A 21,936-nucleotide genomic window follows, 5' to 3' on the forward strand; every position below is an offset into this window, starting at 1 on the left:
CACACATCAAATTCAGATCAAATCTGTGAAAACTAGCCATTTGCCCACTTTGATGCCAGTTCTGATGCCCAGAACCTGTTTGGGCCAGGCTGGAGTGATCTGAATTTGATTTGTGGCATCACTAGGTATGTAAATGTGGTGTGAGATCAGTGGCCAAAAGCCATTTAACCCCTCAAAAACACCAGTTACTTATTCAAATCTGTGAAAATTGGCTGTGTGCCCATTTTGATGCCAGTTCTGATGCCCAGAACAGTTATGATGCCCAGAACCTGTTTGGGCTAGGCTGGAGTGATCTGAATTTGATGTTTGGCATCACTAGGTATGTAAATGTGGTGTGAGATCAGTGGCCCAAAGCCATTTAACCCCTCAAAAACACCAGTTACTTATTCAAATCTGTGAAAACTGGGGTTTTGCCCACTTTGATGCCAGTTCTGATGCCCATAACCTGTTTGGGCCAGGCTGGAGTGATCTGAATTTGATGTGCGGCATCACTAGCTATGTAAATGTGGTGTGAGATCAGTGGCCCAAAGCCATTTAACCCCTCAAAAACACCAGTTACTTATTCAAATCTGTGAAAACTGGGGTTTTGCCCACTTTGATGCCAGTTCTGATGCCCAGAACCTGTTTGGGCCAGGCTGGAGTGATCTGAATTTGATTTCTGGCATGACTAGGTATGTAAATGTTTTGTGAGATCAGTGGCCCAAAGCCATTTAACCCATCAAATACACCAGTTACTTATTCAAATCTGTGAAAACTGGGGTTTTGCCCACTTTGATGCCAATTCTGATGCCCAGAACCTGTTTGGGCCAGGCTGGAGTGATCTGAATTTGATTTGTGGCATGACTAGGTATGTAAATGTGGTGTGAGATCAGTGGCCCAAAGCCATTTAACTCCTCAAAAACACCAGTTACTTATTCAAATCTGTGAAAATTGGCTGTGTGCCCACTTTGATGCCAGTTCTGATGCCCAGAACCCCTTTGGGCCAGGCTGGAGTGATCTGAATTTGATGTGTGGCATCACTAGGTATGAAAATGTAGTGTGAGATCAGTAGCCCAAAGCCACTTAACCCCTCAAACACATCAGTTACTTATTCAAATCTGTGAAAACTGGGTTTTTGCCCACTTTGATGCCAGTTCTGATGCCCAGAACCTGTTTGGGCCAGGTTGGAGTGATCTGTATTTGATGTGTGGCATCACTAGGTATGTAAATGTGGTGTGAGATCAGTGGCCCAAAGCCATTTAACCCCTCAAAAACACCAGTTACTTATTCAAATCTGTGAAAAGTGGGGTTTTGCCCACTTTGATGCCAGTTCTGATGCCCAGAACCTGTTTGGGCCAGGCTGGAGTGATCTGAATTTGATTTGTGGCTTCACTCGGTATGTAAATGTTTTGTGAGATCAGTGGTTCAAAGCCATTTAACCCCTCAAAAACACCAGTTACTTATTCAAATATGTGAAAATTGGCTGTGTGCCCACTTTGATGCCAGTTCTGATGCCCAGAACCCCTTTGGGCCGGGATGGAGTGATCAGAATTTGATGTGAGGCATCACTAGGTATGTAAATGTGGTGTGAGATCAGTGGCCCAAAGCCATTTAACCCCTCAACAACACCAGTTACTTATTCAAATCTGTGAAAATTGGCTGTGTGCCCACTTTGATGCCAGCTCTGATACCCAGAACCTGTTTGGGCCAGGCTGGAGTGATCTGAATTTGATGTGTGGCATCACTAGGTATGTAAATGTGGTGTGAGATCAGTGGCCCAAAGCCCTTTAACCCCTCAAAAACACCAGTTACTTATTCAAATCTGTAAAACTGGGGTTTTGCCCACTTTGATGCCAGTTCTGATGCCCAGAACCTGTTTGGGCCAGGCTGGAGTGATCTGAATTTGATGTGTGGCATCACTAGGTATGTAAATGTGGTGTGAGATCAGTGGCCCAAAGCCATTTAATCCCTCAAAAACACCAGTTACTTATTCAAATCTGTGAAAACTGGGATTTTGCCCACTTTGATGCCAGTTCTGATGCCCAAAACCTGTTTGGGCCAGGCTGGAGTGATCAGAATTTGATGTGAGGCATCACTAGGTATGTAAATGTGGTGTGAGATCAGTGGCCCAAAGCCATTTATCCCCTCAAAAACATTAGTTACTTATTCAAATCTGTGAAAACTGGGTTTTTGCCCACTTTGATGCCAGTTCTGATGCCCAGAACCTGTATGGGCCAGGCTGGAGTGATCTGAATTTGATTTGTGGCATCACTAGGTATGTAAATGTTTTGTGAGATCAGTGGCCCAAAGCCATTTAACCCCTCAAAAACACCAGTTACTTATTCAAATCTGTGAAAACTGCGTTTTTGCCCACTTTGATGCCAGTTCTGATGCCCAGAACCTGTTTGGGCCAGGCTGGAGTGATCTGAATTTGATGTGTGGCATCACTAGGTATGTAAATGTGGTGTGAGATCAGTGGCCCAAAGCCATTTAACCCCTCAAAAACACCAGTTACTTATTTAAATCTGTGAAAATTGGCTGTGTGCCCACTTTGATGCCAGTTCTGATGCCCAGAACCTGTTTGGGCCAGGCTGGAATGATCTGAATTTGATTAGAGGCATCACTAGATAGGCAATTCTGGTGGTAGATCAGTGGCCCAAAGCCATTTAACCCTTTCACTAACATACTTTGATGCCCATTTTTTTGCCAGTTTTATAATTTTTGCAGCTGATTTTGAGTGTATTTATATTAGGGCACCTCAGTGCATTGTATTTTATTATTGTCATGTGTTATTTTTGTTGTTAAATGCATAAAAAAACTGAAAAAACTAAATTGCCGAATAAGAAACTGACGAATAAGAAACCAACTTCAGCATCGTGTATTTATGTAACGTGTGAACACGGCTTTACAGACACAAAGCGAGATGTCGTACAGTGAAGCTCCATAAAGAGGAGGAAGTTCTGGCTGCTACAACTATGAAGGAGCAAAAATAACCCCGCAGCTCCCAACCGTCCCGGCTCCAGCGGACACAACTGGATTTGGGTCTGTGCCCTGCAGTCTCGGGCTGCGGCTGAATGTCCCTCACTGCCACCGACCCTCTGACAACTCCTCCTGCCCGGGAGAAAGGAAAGGGAAATGTGTGCGGAGGGAATAATGCACCGAGCAGAGGTTATCCTCCATCTATTCTGGAAAGATGTACAAGACCTGTGATGAGGTCATAGTCATGTGATCAGTCACATGGGAGGGAGGAGTCAGAGGAAAGTTTGTAGGAAGTGAACTAATTCTGAAGTGATTTCCTCTAGGAAGCGGCTGCATGTAAGAGAAGAATCTGGAGGAGAAGTCTGCACTGGAGACCGGTAATGAGGGGCCGGAGGGAACAGGACTCAGTGCTGGGGGAAAGGACCGGGGCTCTCTACACATAGGACACAGCCAGAAACACAGGAGAAGCTGGAGGAGAAGTCTGCACTGGAGACCGGTAATGAGGGGACGGAGGGAACAGGACTCAGTGCTGGGGGAAAGAACCGGGGCTCTCTACACATAGGAAACAGCCAGAAACACAGGAGAAGCTGGAGGAGAAGTCTGCACTGGAGACCGGTAATGAGGGGCCGGAGGGAACAGGACTCAGTGCTGGGGGAAAGGACCGGGGCTCTCTACACATAGGAAACAGCCAGAAACACAGGAGAAGCTGGAGGAGAAGTCTGCACTGGAGACCAGTAATGAGGGGACGGAGGGGACAGGACTCAGTGCTGGGGGAAAGGACCGGGGCTCTCTACACATAGGAAACAGCCAGAAACACAGGAGAAGCTGGAGGAGAAGTCTGCACTGGAGACCGGTAATGAGGGGCCGGGGACGGAGGGAACAGGACTCAGTGCTGGGGGAAAGGACCGGGGCTCTCTACACATAGGAAACAGCCAGAAACACAGGAGAAGCTGGAGGAGAAGTCTGCACTGGAGACTGGTAATGAGGGGACGGAGGGAACAGGACTCAGTGCTGGGGGAAAGGACCGGGGCTCTCTACACATAGGAAACAGCCGGAAACACTGGAGAATCTGGAGGATAAGTCTGCACTGGAGACCGGAAATGAGGGGACGAGGGAACAGGACTCAGTGCTGGGGGAAAGGACCGGGGCTCTCTACACATAGAAAACAGCCGGAAACACAGGAGAAGCTGGAGGAGAAGTCTGCACTGGAGACCGGTAATGAGGGGCCGGAGGGAACAGGACTCAGTGCTGAGGGAAAGGACCGGGGCTCTCTACACATAGGAAACACAGGAGAAGCTGGAGGAGAAGTCTGCACTGGAGACCGGTAATGAGGGGACGGAGGGAACAGGACTCAGTGCTGAGGGAAAGGACCGGGGCTCTCTACACATAGGAAACACAGGAGAAGCTGGAGGAGAAGTCTGCACTGGAGACTGGTAATGAGGGGACGGAGGGAACAGGACTCAGTGCTGGGGGAAAGGACCGGGGCTCTCTACACATAGGAAACAGCCAGAAACACAGGAGAAGCTGGAGGAGAAGTCTGCACTGGAGACCGGTAATGAGGGGACGGAGGGAACAGGACTCAGTGCTGGGGGAAAGGACCGGGACTCTCTACACATAGGAAACAGCCAGAAACACAGGAGAAGCTGGAGGAGAAGTCTGCACTGGAGACTGGTAATGAGGGGACGGAGGGAACAGGACTCAGTGCTGGGGGAAAGGACCGGGGCTCTCTACACATAGGAAACAGCCAGAAACACAGGAGAAGCTGGAGGAGAAGTCTGCACTGGAGACCGGTAATGAGGGGCCGGAGGGAACAGGACTCAGTGCTGAGGGAAAGGACCGGGGCTCTCTACACATAGGAAACAGCCAGAAACACAGGAGAAGCTGGAGGAGAAGTCTGCACTGGAGACCGGAAATGAGGGGACGAGGGAACAGGACTCAGTGCTGGGGGAAAGGACCGGGGCTCTCTACACATAGGAAACAGCCGGAAACACAGGAGAAGCTGGAGGAGAAGTTTGCACTGGAGACCGGTAATGAGGGGTCGGGAACGGACGGAACAGGACTCAGTGCTGGGGGAAAGGACCGGGGCTCTCTACACATAGAAAACAGCCGGAAACACAGGAGAAGCTGGAGGAGAAGTCTGCACTGGAGACCGGTAATGAGGGGCCGGAGGGAACAGGACTCAGTGCTGAGGGAAAGGACCGGGGCTCTCTACACATAGGAAACACAGGAGAAGCTGGAGGAGAAGTCTGCACTGGAGACCGGTAATGAGTGGACGGAGGGAACAGGACTCAGTGCTGGGGGAAAGGACCGGTGCTCTCTACACATAAGAAACAGCCGGAAACACAGGAGAAGCTGGAGGAGAAGTCTGTACTGGAGACCGGTAATGAGGGGCCGGAGGGAACAGGACTCAGTGCTGGGGGAAAGGACCGGGGCTCTCTACACATAGAAAACAGCCGGAAACACAGGAGAAGCTGGAGGAGAAGTCTGCACTGGAGACCGGTAATGAGGGGCCGGAGGGAACAGGACTCAGTGCTGAGGGAAAGGACCGGGGCTCTCTACACATAGGAAACACAGGAGAAGCTGGAGGAGAAGTCTGCACTGGAGACCGGTAATGAGGGGACGGAGGGAACAGGACTCAGTGCTGGGGGAAAGGACCGGGGCTCTCTACACATAGGAAACAGCCGGAAACACAGGAGAAGATGGAGGAGAAGTCTGCACTGGAGACCGGTAATGAGGGGACGGGGGGGAACAGGACTCAGTGCTGGGGGAAAGGACCGGGGCTCTCTACACATAGGAAACAGCCAGAAACACAGGAGAAGCTGAAGGAGAAGTCTGCACTGGAGACCGGTAATGAGGGGACGGAGGGAACAGGACTCAGTGCTGGGGGAAAGGACCGGGGCTCTCTACACATAGGAAACAGCCAGAAACACAGGAGAAGCTGGAGGAGAAGTCTGCACTGGAGACCGGTAATGAGGGGCCGGAGGGAACAGGACTCAGTGCTGGGGGAAAGGACCGGGGCTCTCTACACATAGGAAACAGCCAGAAACACAGGAGAAGCTGGAGGAGAAGTCTGCACTGGAGACTGGTAATGAGGGGACGGAGGGAACAGGACTCAGTGCTGGGGGAAAGGACCGGGGCTCTCTACACATAGGAAACAGCCGGAAACACTGGAGAATCTGGAGGATAAGTCTGCACTGGAGACCGGAAATGAGGGGACGAGGGAACAGGACTCAGTGCTGGGGGAAAGGACCGGGGCTCTCTACACATAGGAAACAGCCAGAAACACAGGAGAAGCTGGAGGAGAAGTCTGCACTGGAGACCGGTAATGAGGGGACGGGGGGGAACAGGACTCAGTGCTGGGGGAAAGGACCGGGGCTCTCTACACATAGGAAACAGCCAGAAACACAGGAGAAGCTGGAGGAGAAGTCTGCACTGGAGACCGGTAATGAGGGGCCGGAGGGAACAGGACTCAGTGCTGGGGGAAAGGACCGGGGCTCTCTACACATAGGAAACAGCCAGAAACACAGGAGAAGCTGGAGGAGAAGTCTGCACTGGAGACTGGTAATGAGGGGACGGAGGGAACAGGACTCAGTGCTGGGGGAAAGGACCGGGGCTCTCTACACATAGGAAACAGCCGGAAACACTGGAGAATCTGGAGGATAAGTCTGCACTGGAGACCGGAAATGAGGGGACGAGGGAACAGGACTCAGTGCTGGGGGAAAGGACCGGGGCTCTCTACACATAGAAAACAGCCGGAAACACAGGAGAAGCTGGAGGAGAAGTCTGCACTGGAGACCGGTAATGAGGGGCCGGAGGGAACAGGACTCAGTGCTGAGGGAAAGGACCGGGGCTCTCTACACATAGGAAACACAGGAGAAGCTGGAGGAGAAGTCTGCACTGGAGACCGGTAATGAGGGGACGGAGGGAACAGGACTCAGTGCTGAGGGAAAGGACCGGGGCTCTCTACACATAGGAAACACAGGAGAAGCTGGAGGAGAAGTCTGCACTGGAGACTGGTAATGAGGGGACGGAGGGAACAGGACTCAGTGCTGGGGGAAAGGACCGGGGCTCTCTACACATAGGAAACAGCCAGAAACACAGGAGAAGCTGGAGGAGAAGTCTGCACTGGAGACCGGTAATGAGGGGACGGAGGGAACAGGACTCAGTGCTGGGGGAAAGGACCGGGACTCTCTACACATAGGAAACAGCCAGAAACACAGGAGAAGCTGGAGGAGAAGTCTGCACTGGAGACTGGTAATGAGGGGACGGAGGGAACAGGACTCAGTGCTGGGGGAAAGGACCGGGGCTCTCTACACATAGGAAACAGCCAGAAACACAGGAGAAGCTGGAGGAGAAGTCTGCACTGGAGACCGGTAATGAGGGGCCGGAGGGAACAGGACTCAGTGCTGAGGGAAAGGACCGGGGCTCTCTACACATAGGAAACAGCCAGAAACACAGGAGAAGCTGGAGGAGAAGTCTGCACTGGAGACCGGAAATGAGGGGACGAGGGAACAGGACTCAGTGCTGGGGGAAAGGACCGGGGCTCTCTACACATAGGAAACAGCCGGAAACACAGGAGAAGCTGGAGGAGAAGTTTGCACTGGAGACCGGTAATGAGGGGTCGGGAACGGACGGAACAGGACTCAGTGCTGGGGGAAAGGACCGGGGCTCTCTACACATAGAAAACAGCCGGAAACACAGGAGAAGCTGGAGGAGAAGTCTGCACTGGAGACCGGTAATGAGGGGCCGGAGGGAACAGGACTCAGTGCTGAGGGAAAGGACCGGGGCTCTCTACACATAGGAAACACAGGAGAAGCTGGAGGAGAAGTCTGCACTGGAGACCGGTAATGAGTGGACGGAGGGAACAGGACTCAGTGCTGGGGGAAAGGACCGGTGCTCTCTACACATAAGAAACAGCCGGAAACACAGGAGAAGCTGGAGGAGAAGTCTGTACTGGAGACCGGTAATGAGGGGCCGGAGGGAACAGGACTCAGTGCTGGGGGAAAGGACCGGGGCTCTCTACACATAGAAAACAGCCGGAAACACAGGAGAAGCTGGAGGAGAAGTCTGCACTGGAGACCGGTAATGAGGGGCCGGAGGGAACAGGACTCAGTGCTGAGGGAAAGGACCGGGGCTCTCTACACATAGGAAACACAGGAGAAGCTGGAGGAGAAGTCTGCACTGGAGACCGGTAATGAGGGGACGGAGGGAACAGGACTCAGTGCTGGGGGAAAGGACCGGGGCTCTCTACACATAGGAAACAGCCGGAAACACAGGAGAAGCTGGAGGAGAAGTCTGCACTGGAGACCGGTAATGAGTGGACGGAGGGAACAGGACTCAGTGCTGGGGGAAAGGACCGGTGCTCTCTACACATAAGAAACAGCCGGAAACACAGGAGAAGCTGGAGAAGTCTGTACTGGAGACCGGTAATGAGGGGCCGGAGGGAACAGGACTCAGTGCTGGGGGAAAGGACCGGGGCTCTCTACACATAGGAAACAGCTGGAAACACAGGAGAAGCTGGAGGAGAAGTCTGCACTGGAGACCGGTAATAAGGGGTCGGGAACGGACGGAACAGGACTCAGGGCTGGGGGAAAGGACCGGGGCTCTCTGCACATAGGAAACACAGGAGAAGCTGGAGGAGAAGTCTGCACTGGAGACCGGTAATGAGGGGACGGAGGGAACAGGACTCAGTGCTGAGGGAAAGGACCGGGGCTCTCTACACATAGGAAACAGCCAGAAACACAGGAGAAGCTGGAGGAGAAGTCTGCACTGGAGACCGGTAATGAGGGGCCGGGGACGGAGGGAACAGGACTCAGTGCTGGGGGAAAGGACCGGGGCTCTCTACACATAGGAAACAGCCAGAAACACAGGAGAAGCTGGAGGAGAAGTCTGCACTGGAGACCGGTAATGAGGGGCCGGAGGGAACAGGACTCAGTGCTGGGGGAAAGGACCGGGGCTCTCTGCACATAGGAAACACAAGAGAAGCTGGAGGAGAAGTCTGCACTGGAGACCGGTAATGAGGGGTCGGGAACGGACGGAACAAGACTTAGGGCTGGGGGAAAGGACCGGGGCTCTCTACACATAGGAAAGAGCCGGAAACACAGGAGAAGCTGGAGGAGAAGTCTGCACTGGAGACCGGTAATGAGGGGCCGGGGACGGAGGGAACAGGACTCAGTGTTGGGGGGAAAGGAGCGGGGCTCTCTGCACATAGGAAACAGCCGGAAACACTAGAAAGGCTGGAGGAGAAGTCTGCACTGGAGACCGGTAATGAGGGGCTGGGGACGGAACAGGACTTAGTGCTGGAGGGAAAGGACTGGGGCTCGCGGCACATAGGAAACACAGGAGAAGTCAGCACAGGAGACCAGTAATGAGACGCAGTGATAATAGGTGCAATAGCCCCAGGCCCTGGAGCATATGGGGCCCAAAAGGTCCCTCTGGCCGATAAGAAAAGATCAGTTGTACTAAACACCTGCAATATTTGGTAGCCGCTTTGGAGCTTTTGCATTGAGGCCTATGAGCTTAAGTAATGAGCGTCCAGAGTGCTCAGCACTACTTGGTACTTGATCAAGCATCGTGATGATGCACTGCACAAAAACGCGTCAGAAAAAGAGATAAAAACACACCGTGTGCACACAGTCTTAGCCTAGTGTATAGAAAATATTTTAGAAACATTGTGATATTTTATATTTTCCCTTTTACATTAGTTCTGTGTTTTTGGTGCTGGATTGTTGATATTCTGTGATAAATCTCTGTCTGTGACTATAGTTCGATTGTGTATTATACCGGGGGCAGGACGGGGCCAGGACTGGATGTAGTGATCATGTGAAGCCGTAGATTTCTTACATGGGATCTTTTGGTCACGTGCACATTTTGGGTGAGTTTTTTTACCTTTTTATTTGTAAGCCGAAACCAGCAGAGTGGAACAATTAGAGGAAAAGTATAATAGAAACACGGGCACCACTTGTGTGTTTTTTACCCACTTGGGGTTTTGGCTTACAAATGTTGAGGTAAAAAACTCAATATGTGGCCTTTCAGAGGAAAAATGCAGCAAAACCATAGAACTGTGCGGTTTTGGTGCTTTGTTTTTCCCCTAGAGGCTTACAGTATGTGTGGAGCCTGAAAAAAAGTAAGTAAAATACACAATTATGTTAAGTGCAAAATCAAAGCTTTTCTGTACTATAAAACCACATTAAAAACGCAGCTTCACATCTGCACCAAAAACGCATCAAATAAGAGGGAAAAGGCAATAAAAATTCAGCATAAATGCAGTAATCAGGGGAGATTGTTATTGTGTAGTTGGGTGCGGACACCTGCAGAAAATAATAAACCGTATTTATGCTACGTGTGAACACGGCCTAAAGGGGGTTTTACACGCTACGATATCGTTAATGTTTTATCGGCGGGGTCACGTTGTTAGTGACGCACATTCGGCGTCATTAACGATATCGCAGCATGTGACACTGACCAGCGACCTCAAAAATGGTGAAAATCGTTCACCATGGAGAGGTCGTCCCAAACTCAAAAATCGGTAAGGGTTGTTTATCCAGGTGGTTCATCGCTCATGCGGCAGCACACATCAATATGTGTGACACCGCAGGAGTGAGGAACGTCTCCTTACCTGCCGCCGGCCCCAATGAGGAAGGAAGGAGGTGGGCGGGATGTTACGTCCTGCTCATCTCCGCCCCTCCGCTTTGATTGGCCGGCCGCTTAGTGATGTTGCGGTGACGTCGCTGTGATGCCGAACGTCCCTCCCCCTTGAAGGAGGGATTGTTCGGTAGTCACAGCGACGCCGCCGACCAGGTAAGTACGTGTGACGCTGCCGTAGCGATAATGTTCGCTACGACAGCGATCACAAACAATCGCATGCGCGACGGGGGCGGGTACTTACACGCTCGATATCGCTAGAAATTGCTAGCGATATTGCTACCGTGTAAAGCCCTCTTTACAGATACAAGAAAGCAACATGTCATATAGTGAAGCTACATAAAGATGAGGAAGTTCTGAACTTAGGATATTAAATCATCATCTTCTCCTAATTCAGGTCCCTACAATATTGGATCCTCTCAGATCTCCTTTATAAGAGAATTTTCCTCATTGACCCATCAAGGATGGATAAGGACAGGGACAAGATGGCGGAGAGGATATTACACCTCACCCTAGAGATCCTCTTCCGGCTTACTGGAGAGGTGAGAGATTCTGATGAGGGCACATTACATCATTCTTATCTATGGGAATAACAGATGGACAGAACTGGAGAGGCGAGGACTCTGGAAATGTCTGTAGTGAGGTTTATTAATGTGTCTCTCCATATCCAGGATTACACAGTAGTGAAGAAGACCTCTAGTGAGCGCTGTCAGGACCCTGTGTCTGAGGGATGGGGAAGACCCCTGAGCCCAATCACGGGGCCTCCACCTCACCCCCTGATACATGAGGACATCAATGAGCAGAAGATCCTAGAACTCACCTACAAGATGATTGAGCTGCTGACTGGAGAGGTGACACTGCTGGGAATGCTGGGACATTATACAGTAACGCTATGGAGGGATCGGGGGATGACGGTATCATTGTATGTGTCAGGTTCCTATAAGGTGTCAGGATGTCACCGTCTATTTCTCCATGGAGGAGTGGGAGTATTTAGAAGGACACAAAGATCTGTACAAGGACGTCATGATGGAGGTTCCCCAGCCCCTCACATCACCAGGTAATAGACAGGACTAAATACACACGGCCAATAATTATCTGTATGTAAAGAATGAATTCAGTCCTTGTATGTGTTTCCTCCAGTTCTATCCAGTGAGAGGACAACACCAGAGAGATGTCCCCGTCCTCTTCTTCCACAAGACTGTAAACAAGAAAGTCCAGATGTTCCTCAGGATGATCAGGTAGATGGAGAGAAGGAGTCATGAAATCTCCCTATGATGTGTAGACGGCTGTGAAGATCTTGTGCTCAGTCATGTTTCCACCAGTATTATACACTGAATGGCCAAGTAATTAGAGACACTTTCACACCCCCATCTGACATTTATTAGACACATGACCGCAGAGTGCAGCATAAATCAGAGTGATCAGTTTTCTGAATGGGAAGATTGAGCAATGTCATTGGTGTAAGATTAGCCGGGACCAGCATTGATAAATTGGCAACTTCCTTTGGTTTTTCGTGTAATGGTGACAAGTGTATATTAATGGAAACAGAAAAGAACACAAGTCATTTGGTAAAAGAGACTGAAAATGATATCACTGAGCAGTGTAAATTATTGTTTGCTCGGATGAATCCTAACTGATAATGGGAGGGTCAGAATTTTTTATTTTTACACAGCAATTCTGTCCAGCTCTTCCATATATTTACACCAGGAACATGACATTACTTTTTCTTGTTTCCCCGTCCTTCATAATCCTCAGATCTTAATCCTATAAAGTATCTCTGGGCCAAGGTAGTTGAGGTTGTTCAGAGAATGTCAGTTCCTCCATCTAATTTGTGCAACTGAGAGAACTTATACTGACCAGTATTCCTGGGGAACAATCTTATCACCTAGAGCAGACCTGGGCAAGGGGCGGCCCGCAGGCCACATCCGGCCCGCCTACTCTCTGTGACCGGCCCTCCTGGCTCAGGGCGTCCTTGCTGGCCGGTCACTGATAAGAGCAATCTGACCTGTTGTCCGGAGCTCCAGGTTCCGGGAGGCGCGTGGTCAGATTGCCCTCATCAGTGCCCGGGCAAATGCCGGGGCCCTGGAGAGCCGGGGGGGCCCACTCGGCCTCGTCAGTTCTGGTGACCCTTGGCCGGGGCCCACTCGCCTTAGTTCTGCTGCCCCCGGGCCGAGTTCCGGGGACCGCAGTCCTCAGCAGGAATCTGCAGCGCCGTCCCTTTAAGGAGCAAAGATTTCCTGGTTGAACTTAATCTGTGGGCGGAGCTACCGGCTGGCATCCTGCTCATCCCACAGATGAGAGTTGCAGTGCCAGCCAGCGACCCCCAGCACAGTGCTTCTTTCCGGCTCTGTGTGGGCCCCCTCTCCACCGTGATCTGAGCGGTATGTGCCCTCCCCACCCCCCGATTTATGGGCCCTGGTGAGCTGTATGGGCTCTTCTCCCCCCCCCCTAGGTGTATGCCCTGCAACCCCCCCCCCCCCCTCCCCGATTCCGTATGTGCTGGGCCCCAGAGCCGCGTGTGTGTCTGTCTGTATGTATATATGTAGCAGAGCTATGTGTGTATGTACGTATATATGTAGCAGAGCTATGTGTGTATGTATGTAGCAGAGCTATGTGTGTATGTATGTAGCAGAGCTATGTGTGTCTGTATGTAGCAGAGCTATGTGTGTCTGTATGTAGCAGTGCTATGTGTGTATGTAGCAGAGCTATGTGTGTATGTATGTAGCAGAGCTATGTGTGTATGTATGTAGCAGAGCTATGTGTGTATGTATGTAGCAGAGCTATGTATGTATATATGTAGCAGAGCAATGTGTATGTATGTAGCAGAGCTATGTGTGTATGTATGTAGCAGAGCTATGTGTGTCTGTATGTAGCAGAGCTATGTGTGTCTATGTAGCAGTGCTATGTGTGTATGTAGCAGTGCTATGTGTGTATGTATGTAGCAGAGCTATGTGTGTATGTATGTAGCAGAGCTATGTGTGTATGTATGTAGCAGAGCTATGTGTGTCTGTATGTAGCAGTGCTATGTGTGTATGTAGCACTGCTATGTGTGTATGTATGTAGCAGAGCTATGTGTGTCTGTATGTAGCAGAGCTATGTGTGTCTGTATGTAGCAGAGCTATGTGTGTCTGTATGTAGCAGAGCTATGTGTGTCTGTATGTAGCAGTGCTATGTGTGTATGTAGCAGAGCTATGTGTGTCTGTATGTAGCAGAGCTATGTGTGTCTGTATGTAGCAGTGCTATGTGTGTATGTAGCAGTGCTATGTGTGTATGTATGTAGCAGAGCTATGTGTATATGTATGTAGCAGAGCTATGTGTGTCTGTATGTAGCAGAGCTATGTGTGTCTGTATGTAGCAGAGCTATGTGTGTCTGTATGTAGCAGAGCTATGTGTGTCTGTATGTAGCAGAGCTATGTGTGTCTGTATGTAGCAGAGCTATGTGTGTCTGTATGTAGCACTGCTATGTGTGTATGTATGTAGCAGAGCTATGTGTGTATGTATGTATATATGTAGCAGAGCTATGTGTGTATGTATGTAGCAGAGCTATGTGTGTATGTATGTAGCAGAGCTATGTGTGTCTGTATGTAGCAGAGCTATGTGTGTCTGTATGTAGCAGAGCTATGTGTGTCTGTATGTAGCAGAGCTATGTGTGTCTGTATGTAGCAGAGCTATGTGTGTCTGTATGTAGCACTATGTGTGTATGTATGTAGCAGAGCTATGTGTGTCTGTATGTAGCAGAGCTATGTGTGTCTGTATGTAGCAGTGCTATGTGTGTATGTAGCAGAGCTATGTGTGTCTGTATGTAGCAGAGCTATGTGTGTCTGTATGTAGCAGTGCTATGTGTGTATGTAGCAGTGCTATGTGTGTATGTATGTAGCAGAGCTATGTGTATATGTATGTAGCAGAGCTATGTGTGTCTGTATGTAGCAGAGCTATGTGTGTCTGTATGTAGCAGAGCTATGTGTGTCTGTCTGTAGCAGAGCTATGTGTGTCTGTATGTAGCAGAGCTATGTGTGTCTGTATGTAGCAGAGCTATGTGTGTCTGTATGTAGCAGAGCTATGTGTGTCTGTATGTAGCAGAGCTATGTGTGTCTGTATGTAGCAGAGCTATGTGTGTCTGTATGTAGCAGAGCTATGTGTGTCTGTATGTAGCAGAGCTATGTGTGTCTATGTAGCAGAGCTATGTGTCTGTATGTAGCAGAGCTATGTATGTAGCAGAGCTATGTGTGTCTGTATGTAGCAGAGCTATGTGTATGTATGTAGCAGAGTTATGTGTGTATGTATGTAGCAGAGCTATGTATGTAGCAGAGTTATGTGTGTATGTATGTAGCAGAGCTATGTGTGTATGTAGCAGAGCTATGTGTTTCTGTATGTAGCAGAGCTATGTGTGTCTGTAGCAGAGCTATGTGTGTCTGTAGCAGAGCTATGTGTGTCTGTAGCAGAGCTATGTGTGTCTGTATGTATGCAGCAGAGCTGTGTGTCTGTAGCAGAGCTATGTGTGTCTGTAGCAGAGCTATGTGTGTCTGTATGTATGCAGCAGAGCTGTGTGTCTGTAGGCATGTATAATGTGTATCTATGTATTTCAGTGTATATGGCTGTATAGATGTGTCCGTTCTATATGTATTTTTGTGAGTTTGTCTTTAAATATGTATGTATACGTATGTGTGTCTGCGTGTTGATGGGGCCCACTGGTACTCTTCCGCCGGGGCCCATAAAAACCTGGAGCCGGCCCTGACCCTCATCACACGCTGCGTGTCGGGTAGGAAACAGAGGACAGATCCTGAAGCTCCACACAGTGTAGGCAGCGGAACGCAGGAATCTCTCCTCTGTTCCTTGCCCGACACTTTTCTCTGTGACACACGCGCGCCCTGATATCGGCAGTACGGCGCGCGTGTGTCATTTGAAAAGTTCCCGCCCGGCAGGAGAAGCCGCAGAGGCGGGGGCCGTATGGAGAGAGGCAGCGGCGGGGGCTCCTAGGAATACAGCGTCGGCGCAGCCTGGCCATGTGAAGGAGAAGTAGCTCAGCGGGGGGCTCGTACGGAGGTGTCTGAGGACGGGAACGATAAGAAGAGAGGTGAGTGGTTACTAGTAACCTGCGGGGACAATGGGGGCGGGCAGGCGGGGGGCTGGGGGAGAGGGGTAACTTTTGACAAATATTTGGGGTGTAGTGGTTTAGTATATGGGAATGTAGTTTTACAGGTGTGGTATATGGGGGGGGGTGTAGTGGTGTAGTTTTATAGGTGTGTAATGGTGTAGTATAATACAGGTGTATATAGGAGTGTAGTAAAATACTACACCCCTATATACACCTGTATTATACTACACCACTACACCCCTATATACACCTGTAATATACTACACCCCTATATACACCTGTATTATACTACACCGATATATACACCTGTATTATACTACACCCCTATATACACCTGTATTATACTACACCACTACACCCCTATATACACCTGTATTATACTACACCCCTATATACACCTGTATTATACTACACCCCTATATACACCTGTATTATACTACACCCCTATATACACCTGTATTATACAGGTGTATATAGGGGTGTAGTATAATACAGGTGTATATAGGGGTGTAGTGGTGTAGTATATTACGGGTGTAGTATATTACAGGTGTATATAAGGGTGTAGTGGTGTAGTATATTACAGGTGTATATGGGGTATAGTGGTGTAGTATATTACAGGTGTAGTGGTGTAGTATAATACAGGTGTTTATAGGGGTGTAGTGGTGTAGTATAATACAAGTGTAGTATATAGGGGTGTAGTGATGTAGTATAATACAAGTGTAGTATAGAGGGGTGTAGTGATGTAGTATAATACAAGTGTAGTATATAGGGGTGTAGTGATGTAGTATAATACAAGTGTAGAATATAGGGGTGTAGTGATGTAGTGTAGTATATAGGGGTGTAGTGATGTAGTATAATACAAGTGTAGAATATAGGGGTGTAGTGTAATACAAGTGTAGTATATAGGGGTGTAGTGATGTAGTGTAATACAAGTGTAGTATATAGGGGTGTAGTGATGTAGTGTAATACAAGTGTAGTATATAGGGGTGTAGTGATGTAGTGTAATACAAGTGTAGTATATAGGGGTGTAGTGATGTAGTATAATACAAGTGTAGAATATAGGGGTGTAGTGATGTAGTGTAATACAAGTGTAGTATATAGGGGTGTAGTGATGTAGGTTATCACAGGTGTAGTATATAGTGATGTGCTGCAGTTTATTACAGGTGTAGTATATAGTGATGTAGCATATTACAGGTGTATATAGGGGTATAGTGATGTAATATATAGTGGTATAGTATATAGAGGTGTAGTTTATTACAGGTGTAGTGTATACTGATGTATATTACAGGTGTAGTATGTGGCGGGTGTAGTGATGTAGTATATGGGGATTGTGTGTGTATGTATACATTGTGTGTATGTGTATATATATTATACACGCACAGTATATATGCGTGTATGTGTGTGTGTGTGTATATATATATATATGTATATGTAGAACCGAGTTAATTATATTAGTCCGGCCCTCTAAAACCATCCCAATTTCTCATGCGGCCCCATGGGAAAATGAATTGCCCACCCCTGACCTAGAGGGATCTGAGGTGATGAATTCCTGCAGTTCTGAAGACCGATGGCGGCCCGACGTGCTCCTAGATGGGTGTATCTAATAATGTGGCCACTCAGTGTATAGTTTATACTTGGTGGAGATGACAGGATAAAGCTGATCACAGACATTAGATGTTGTCTTCATCTTTTCACAATTTTCTGGTTATTGAATCTGCTCATTGTGAAAAGTTATCAGTTGGTTGGATTTTGTTTGATCTTTTGTTGTTTTTCAAAATCATTCACCAGACATCTCCATCAGTCTGTGACCTTTACAGTATTTATTTCAGGGTGAAGATCTGCCCCATATTAACACTACAGAGACATATGTGATAGATGATGAGCGGAGTAAAGATGAGATTCCTACAGATAACCGCACAGGTGAGTAGTGACCACTAAATGCAGAGAAGTCACAGATTCTACTCAGTCACTGGCGTGTAGAATAATTATAACTAGATGTTCATTTTTTTGTGGGTTGTGGTCACAAGGAACTTTTCATGTGGATTTTATGCTTTAAGATTTAGAGGCTAATTCATTAAAGGACGCCTCTGAGCTCCTTGCCAGAAATGGTACCTACGTTGAGGACAGCCTGTAGCAACATTTCTAACATCTAAGAAAAAGACTGATGGCATATCTTAACTTTCTATTGTGAATGGGTGCAAACTGAACATGAAACATAATAACAAAAAGGAGACAGCTGCACTCTGTAGTGCTAAGATATATGGAACAAAGAATATGGGAATATAGACATGCATTACTGCTATAAAAAACATGTAACAATTGAAATACTTAGCACATAAACATTTCCAGTTTTATGTGAGCCCAATGGCAAGGCAAGGGCATTAGAGTAGGCATGACCTAACAAAAAGAAGTTACCTTGCTATTGGCTGTTGGGCTCACATAAAACTGCCCATTTTTATGTGCGAAGTATCTCAATTTATACATGTTTTTCATAGCAGTAATGCATGTCTGTATTCTCACATTTATTGTTCCACATATCTTAGCACAACAGAGTGCAGCTGTCTACCTTTTTGTTACTTTTCTGACAGGCATAAGTTATGTCACTAATTCTTGATGAATTTTTAGTGGTCACCACCAAGCCTTGTCAATGCTGCACTCACGTTGGTGGACCTGGCTGAAAGTGGCATGAAGATGCCAAAAATCACTACATTTTGCAATACTTCAATGAGGAAAAAGTTTGCAACTTTTCCGTATTTTGTGCCAGAAAAATGTCATGAGCACTTTGATGAATAGCCCCTTAGTGCTTAAAAAGATGCTATTTTACGCTATTTTGTACTAAGGCTTCACATCCTTGTGCATAAAACATTTTTGAGCTTCTGCAAGGGAGATTGTTAACACTTTCTTTATTCCCAGTCCGGGCCATGACAGGTCACTGTGCTCAGTGAATGTCTCTAAATATACTTGTACATGTCGTTGACCTCTGATATAGACGGCGGAAACATTACCAGTCACCACAGGCTTCACTGTTATGTACAAGAGAATTTTCTCAGCCTAAACATCTCAATAGTATTCTTCTTTAAATGCTATAATATCCTGTTCTATACAGGTATCTATACAATACAACATATACAATGCAGCGAACAAACTTATGGAGATCGATAAATGGTGGGATTAAAATGGTTGATTTGTTTTTAACTATGTAAATATGTATAACTATAAAATAAGTGGAGCATACACAACTTTGTTTTCCATTCTAAAAATGGACTCCGCTCAGAACCCAGATGGACCCCAAAATACCTTCAGTATGTTCATAAGAGATCTCTCTCATCTGACTGCTGTTTGTTCCTCACTGAGCAGTTGATATGAGAAGCTTACGAAAATCTAGATTTTTTTTCCCACATCAGAAAAAACTAATAGCACATGGACTGCAAAAACTAATACATGGACTTAAAATGGATTCAGCACAAATATTTTGAAGCATGACCAAAAAACCTGAATTCTGAAGTGCTGTATCCTGAGCGCTGTGTCTGGGGTTTGTCCTTTTACACGAGAATTATATACAAATGTGTCTCTGACGTGTCCATTCAGTGCAATGAGGAAAATGTAGACAGACGTAATATCTCAGGGAGAGGTCATTCTTTTTTCTCCAGTCTCAGAATGTCTTTCTGAACAGCCTGCTGTAACCTTTCCAATATTACTGCATCTACCCAGGGCCGCCATCAGGGCATTACTACTGTGACTGGTGTACCGGGCCCAGTGAAGAGGGGGCCCGGCCAGGCCTAGAGGACTTACGTAGCTTTATTAAACTCTAGGCAGGACGGGCCCCTTCTCTTCACCAGGCCCCAGTCACAGCAGCAGCAGAGGAGCCCCGCAGTGTCGCTTCACTACCAGACATGGCTAATTTGCATGCGAAGGGACAGAGCATGCAAATTTACCATGTGCTGGAGTGGAGGCGGGGTCATTGGAGCACAGCAGGGCGTCGGCGCGTCATCGCTGGGCCTTGCAGCAGGGTAGTGAGGTCATGACTGAGATCTCATTACACTCTCATTACACTCCTGCAAGTAGCAGCGGCTGAGGTGGCGAGGACGTGGCAGCCAGCGGGGATAGGTAAGCGCCAGGGGCTTAACTACTATGGTCGCAGGGGTCGACATTGCGACCGGCCGGCAGTTTAGGGGCCCGCTCTGCAGATCAGCAGCCAGCTCCTTTCTGTGAGAGAGTATCTGCCCTGTTTTGTGGCAGACCACGCGGCCGCTATATCACCCGCTGCACCGGGGCCCCCTCCCATGTCATCGCACACAGCAATGAGAAGCATAGAGCGGCCTGTACCGCTCTATGCTTCATCAGCCTCCCTCTGTGTCTGAGCGGTGATGTCACTCCTGTGCAACTGCTGTGCTGAGAGCACAGAGCGCAGGGCGGGAGGACACTGACCGGAGCCGGTGGGGAACGAGTACAGAGGTGAGGACAGCAGCGGAGAAACAAGGAGAGGTGAGGACAGAGCAGCAGAGGAGCGAGGTGAGTAGTTGTTGTTTTTTTTTTTTTTTTGTTTTTTTATATATAACTTAGTGAGTAAATGGTGGCCAGAAGCCTTGGGGGGCTGCATTATCATACATGGAGGCCTGGGGAGGCTGACTGCATTATTAAACATGAAGGCCTGGGGAGGCTGACTGCATTAGTATACATGGAGGCCTGGGGAGGCTGGCTGCATTAGTATACATGGAGGCCTGGGGAGACTGGCTATGTATATATAATCTATCCCCGTGGGCACATGCGGGCATATATGTACCCAGCCTGGTCTCTGCCTACCCTGGTGAATATGTCCTCCTTGCGGTATATATATCCCATCCTAGGGGCCTTCACCAGGAGGGGCAGAAACCAGACTTGGAACATATACACCTGCATGTGCCCAGGAGGGATAGATAGATAGATATAATATAAATATATATATATATATATATATATATATATATATATATATATATATATATATATATATATATATATGTATATATATATATATTATAATCAGGAGGCCCCCAGGATGGGACATATATACCAGAAGAAGGACATATTCACTAGGAGGAGCAGAAATCAAGCAGGGAACATATATACCCACACATTCCCAGGAGAGGGATTAATCACACACACACACACACACCAGGAAGTCATATATACCAGAGTGTGCCTAGGAGGGAAATATATATGTATATATATCAGGAGGCCTCCAGGATGTGACATATATACCAGGAGGGAGACATATACACCATGAGTGGCCCAGGAGGGGGACATACATACCAGGAAAGGGACAAATACAGGAATGGGGACATAGATACCGGGAGTAGCCCAGGAAGGGGTCATATGTACTAGGAGGAGGCCATACTGTATATACCAAGAAGGGGACATATATACCAGAATGTGCCCAGGAGGGGGATGTATATAGCCGTGTTTATATATAAATAGCTGGGTGTGCACATTTTTACTTTGCAGCTTTTTCCCTTCATGTTATACTTCATTTTTTTTGCATAGTTTTTGTTTTTTGTTAGCACCCTCCTTTATTTATATTTATTACATTATGGTGCCCACTACTTCTTTCTTAATAACGTGTTGCAAGAAGCGATGTGTGTGATGGGGAGGGGGGTATTATACAAAGGGTCAGAGTGTGTGGGGATATTTTACATTTAGGCAGTGTGGGAGAGATATTATGGAGAGGGTTGGTGTAAGGGGTGTATTATTAATTTTCTGAGGAAAATACCTCATTTTCTGGAATAACTTCAAGGGTGCTAACACTTTTGGCCATATATTGTAAACATTGCTTACCGCAACCCGGGGGTTTCACTCACTTGCAGCGGTGCTAGGCAGCTTAGACAACATAGGTATCATCGTCTCTTATAAAATGCAGCAGTTTATTTATTAGACTCAACATAAACTGCTAAACAAAATGTAACAAAGCCTTTCCTGGCTTAAAGGAAAATATAACAGCCACATACCGTGGGCTTCCAGTCCAATTAAATGTCCATAGTGGATTCTCCACACTCTGGCTCCAGCCAGCGAACACAAGTCACTGTGGTTGCAACCTGCAGCCTCCAGCCCTCTCCAGCCAGGCTGCAGTATTTTCCCCAGTCCTCTCCTGGACTGATTTCCAAACGTCTCTCTTCAGTCTTCACACAGACTGAGACCTCCAGCACACATCCTCCATGTGCAGCACTCTCAGGCTTCCCCCTGTTTCTAAAACTAACAGTCTC

At 47.9% G+C, this 21,936-nt stretch overlaps 1 protein-coding gene across 1 annotated transcript in view; it reads left to right on the top strand.

The window, feature by feature from the left end:
- Positions 1–11,547: 11,547 nt before the first annotated feature.
- The window catches only part of LOC142310431 (uncharacterized), a 50,101-nt gene continuing 39,712 nt past the window's right edge, over positions 11,548–21,936 (top strand). The window contains exons 1-3 of the mRNA XM_075347960.1: positions 11,548–11,659; positions 11,743–11,840; positions 17,527–17,617. Of these exons, the coding sequence (XP_075204075.1) occupies positions 11,575–11,659; positions 11,743–11,840; positions 17,527–17,617 (274 nt within the window). The 5' untranslated portion in view covers positions 11,548–11,574. The remainder of the gene's footprint in view (positions 11,660–11,742; positions 11,841–17,526; positions 17,618–21,936) is intronic.

This window comes from Anomaloglossus baeobatrachus, chromosome 5 (assembly GCF_048569485.1).
Source record: "Anomaloglossus baeobatrachus isolate aAnoBae1 chromosome 5, aAnoBae1.hap1, whole genome shotgun sequence".
NCBI lineage: Eukaryota > Metazoa > Chordata > Amphibia > Anura > Aromobatidae > Anomaloglossus > Anomaloglossus baeobatrachus.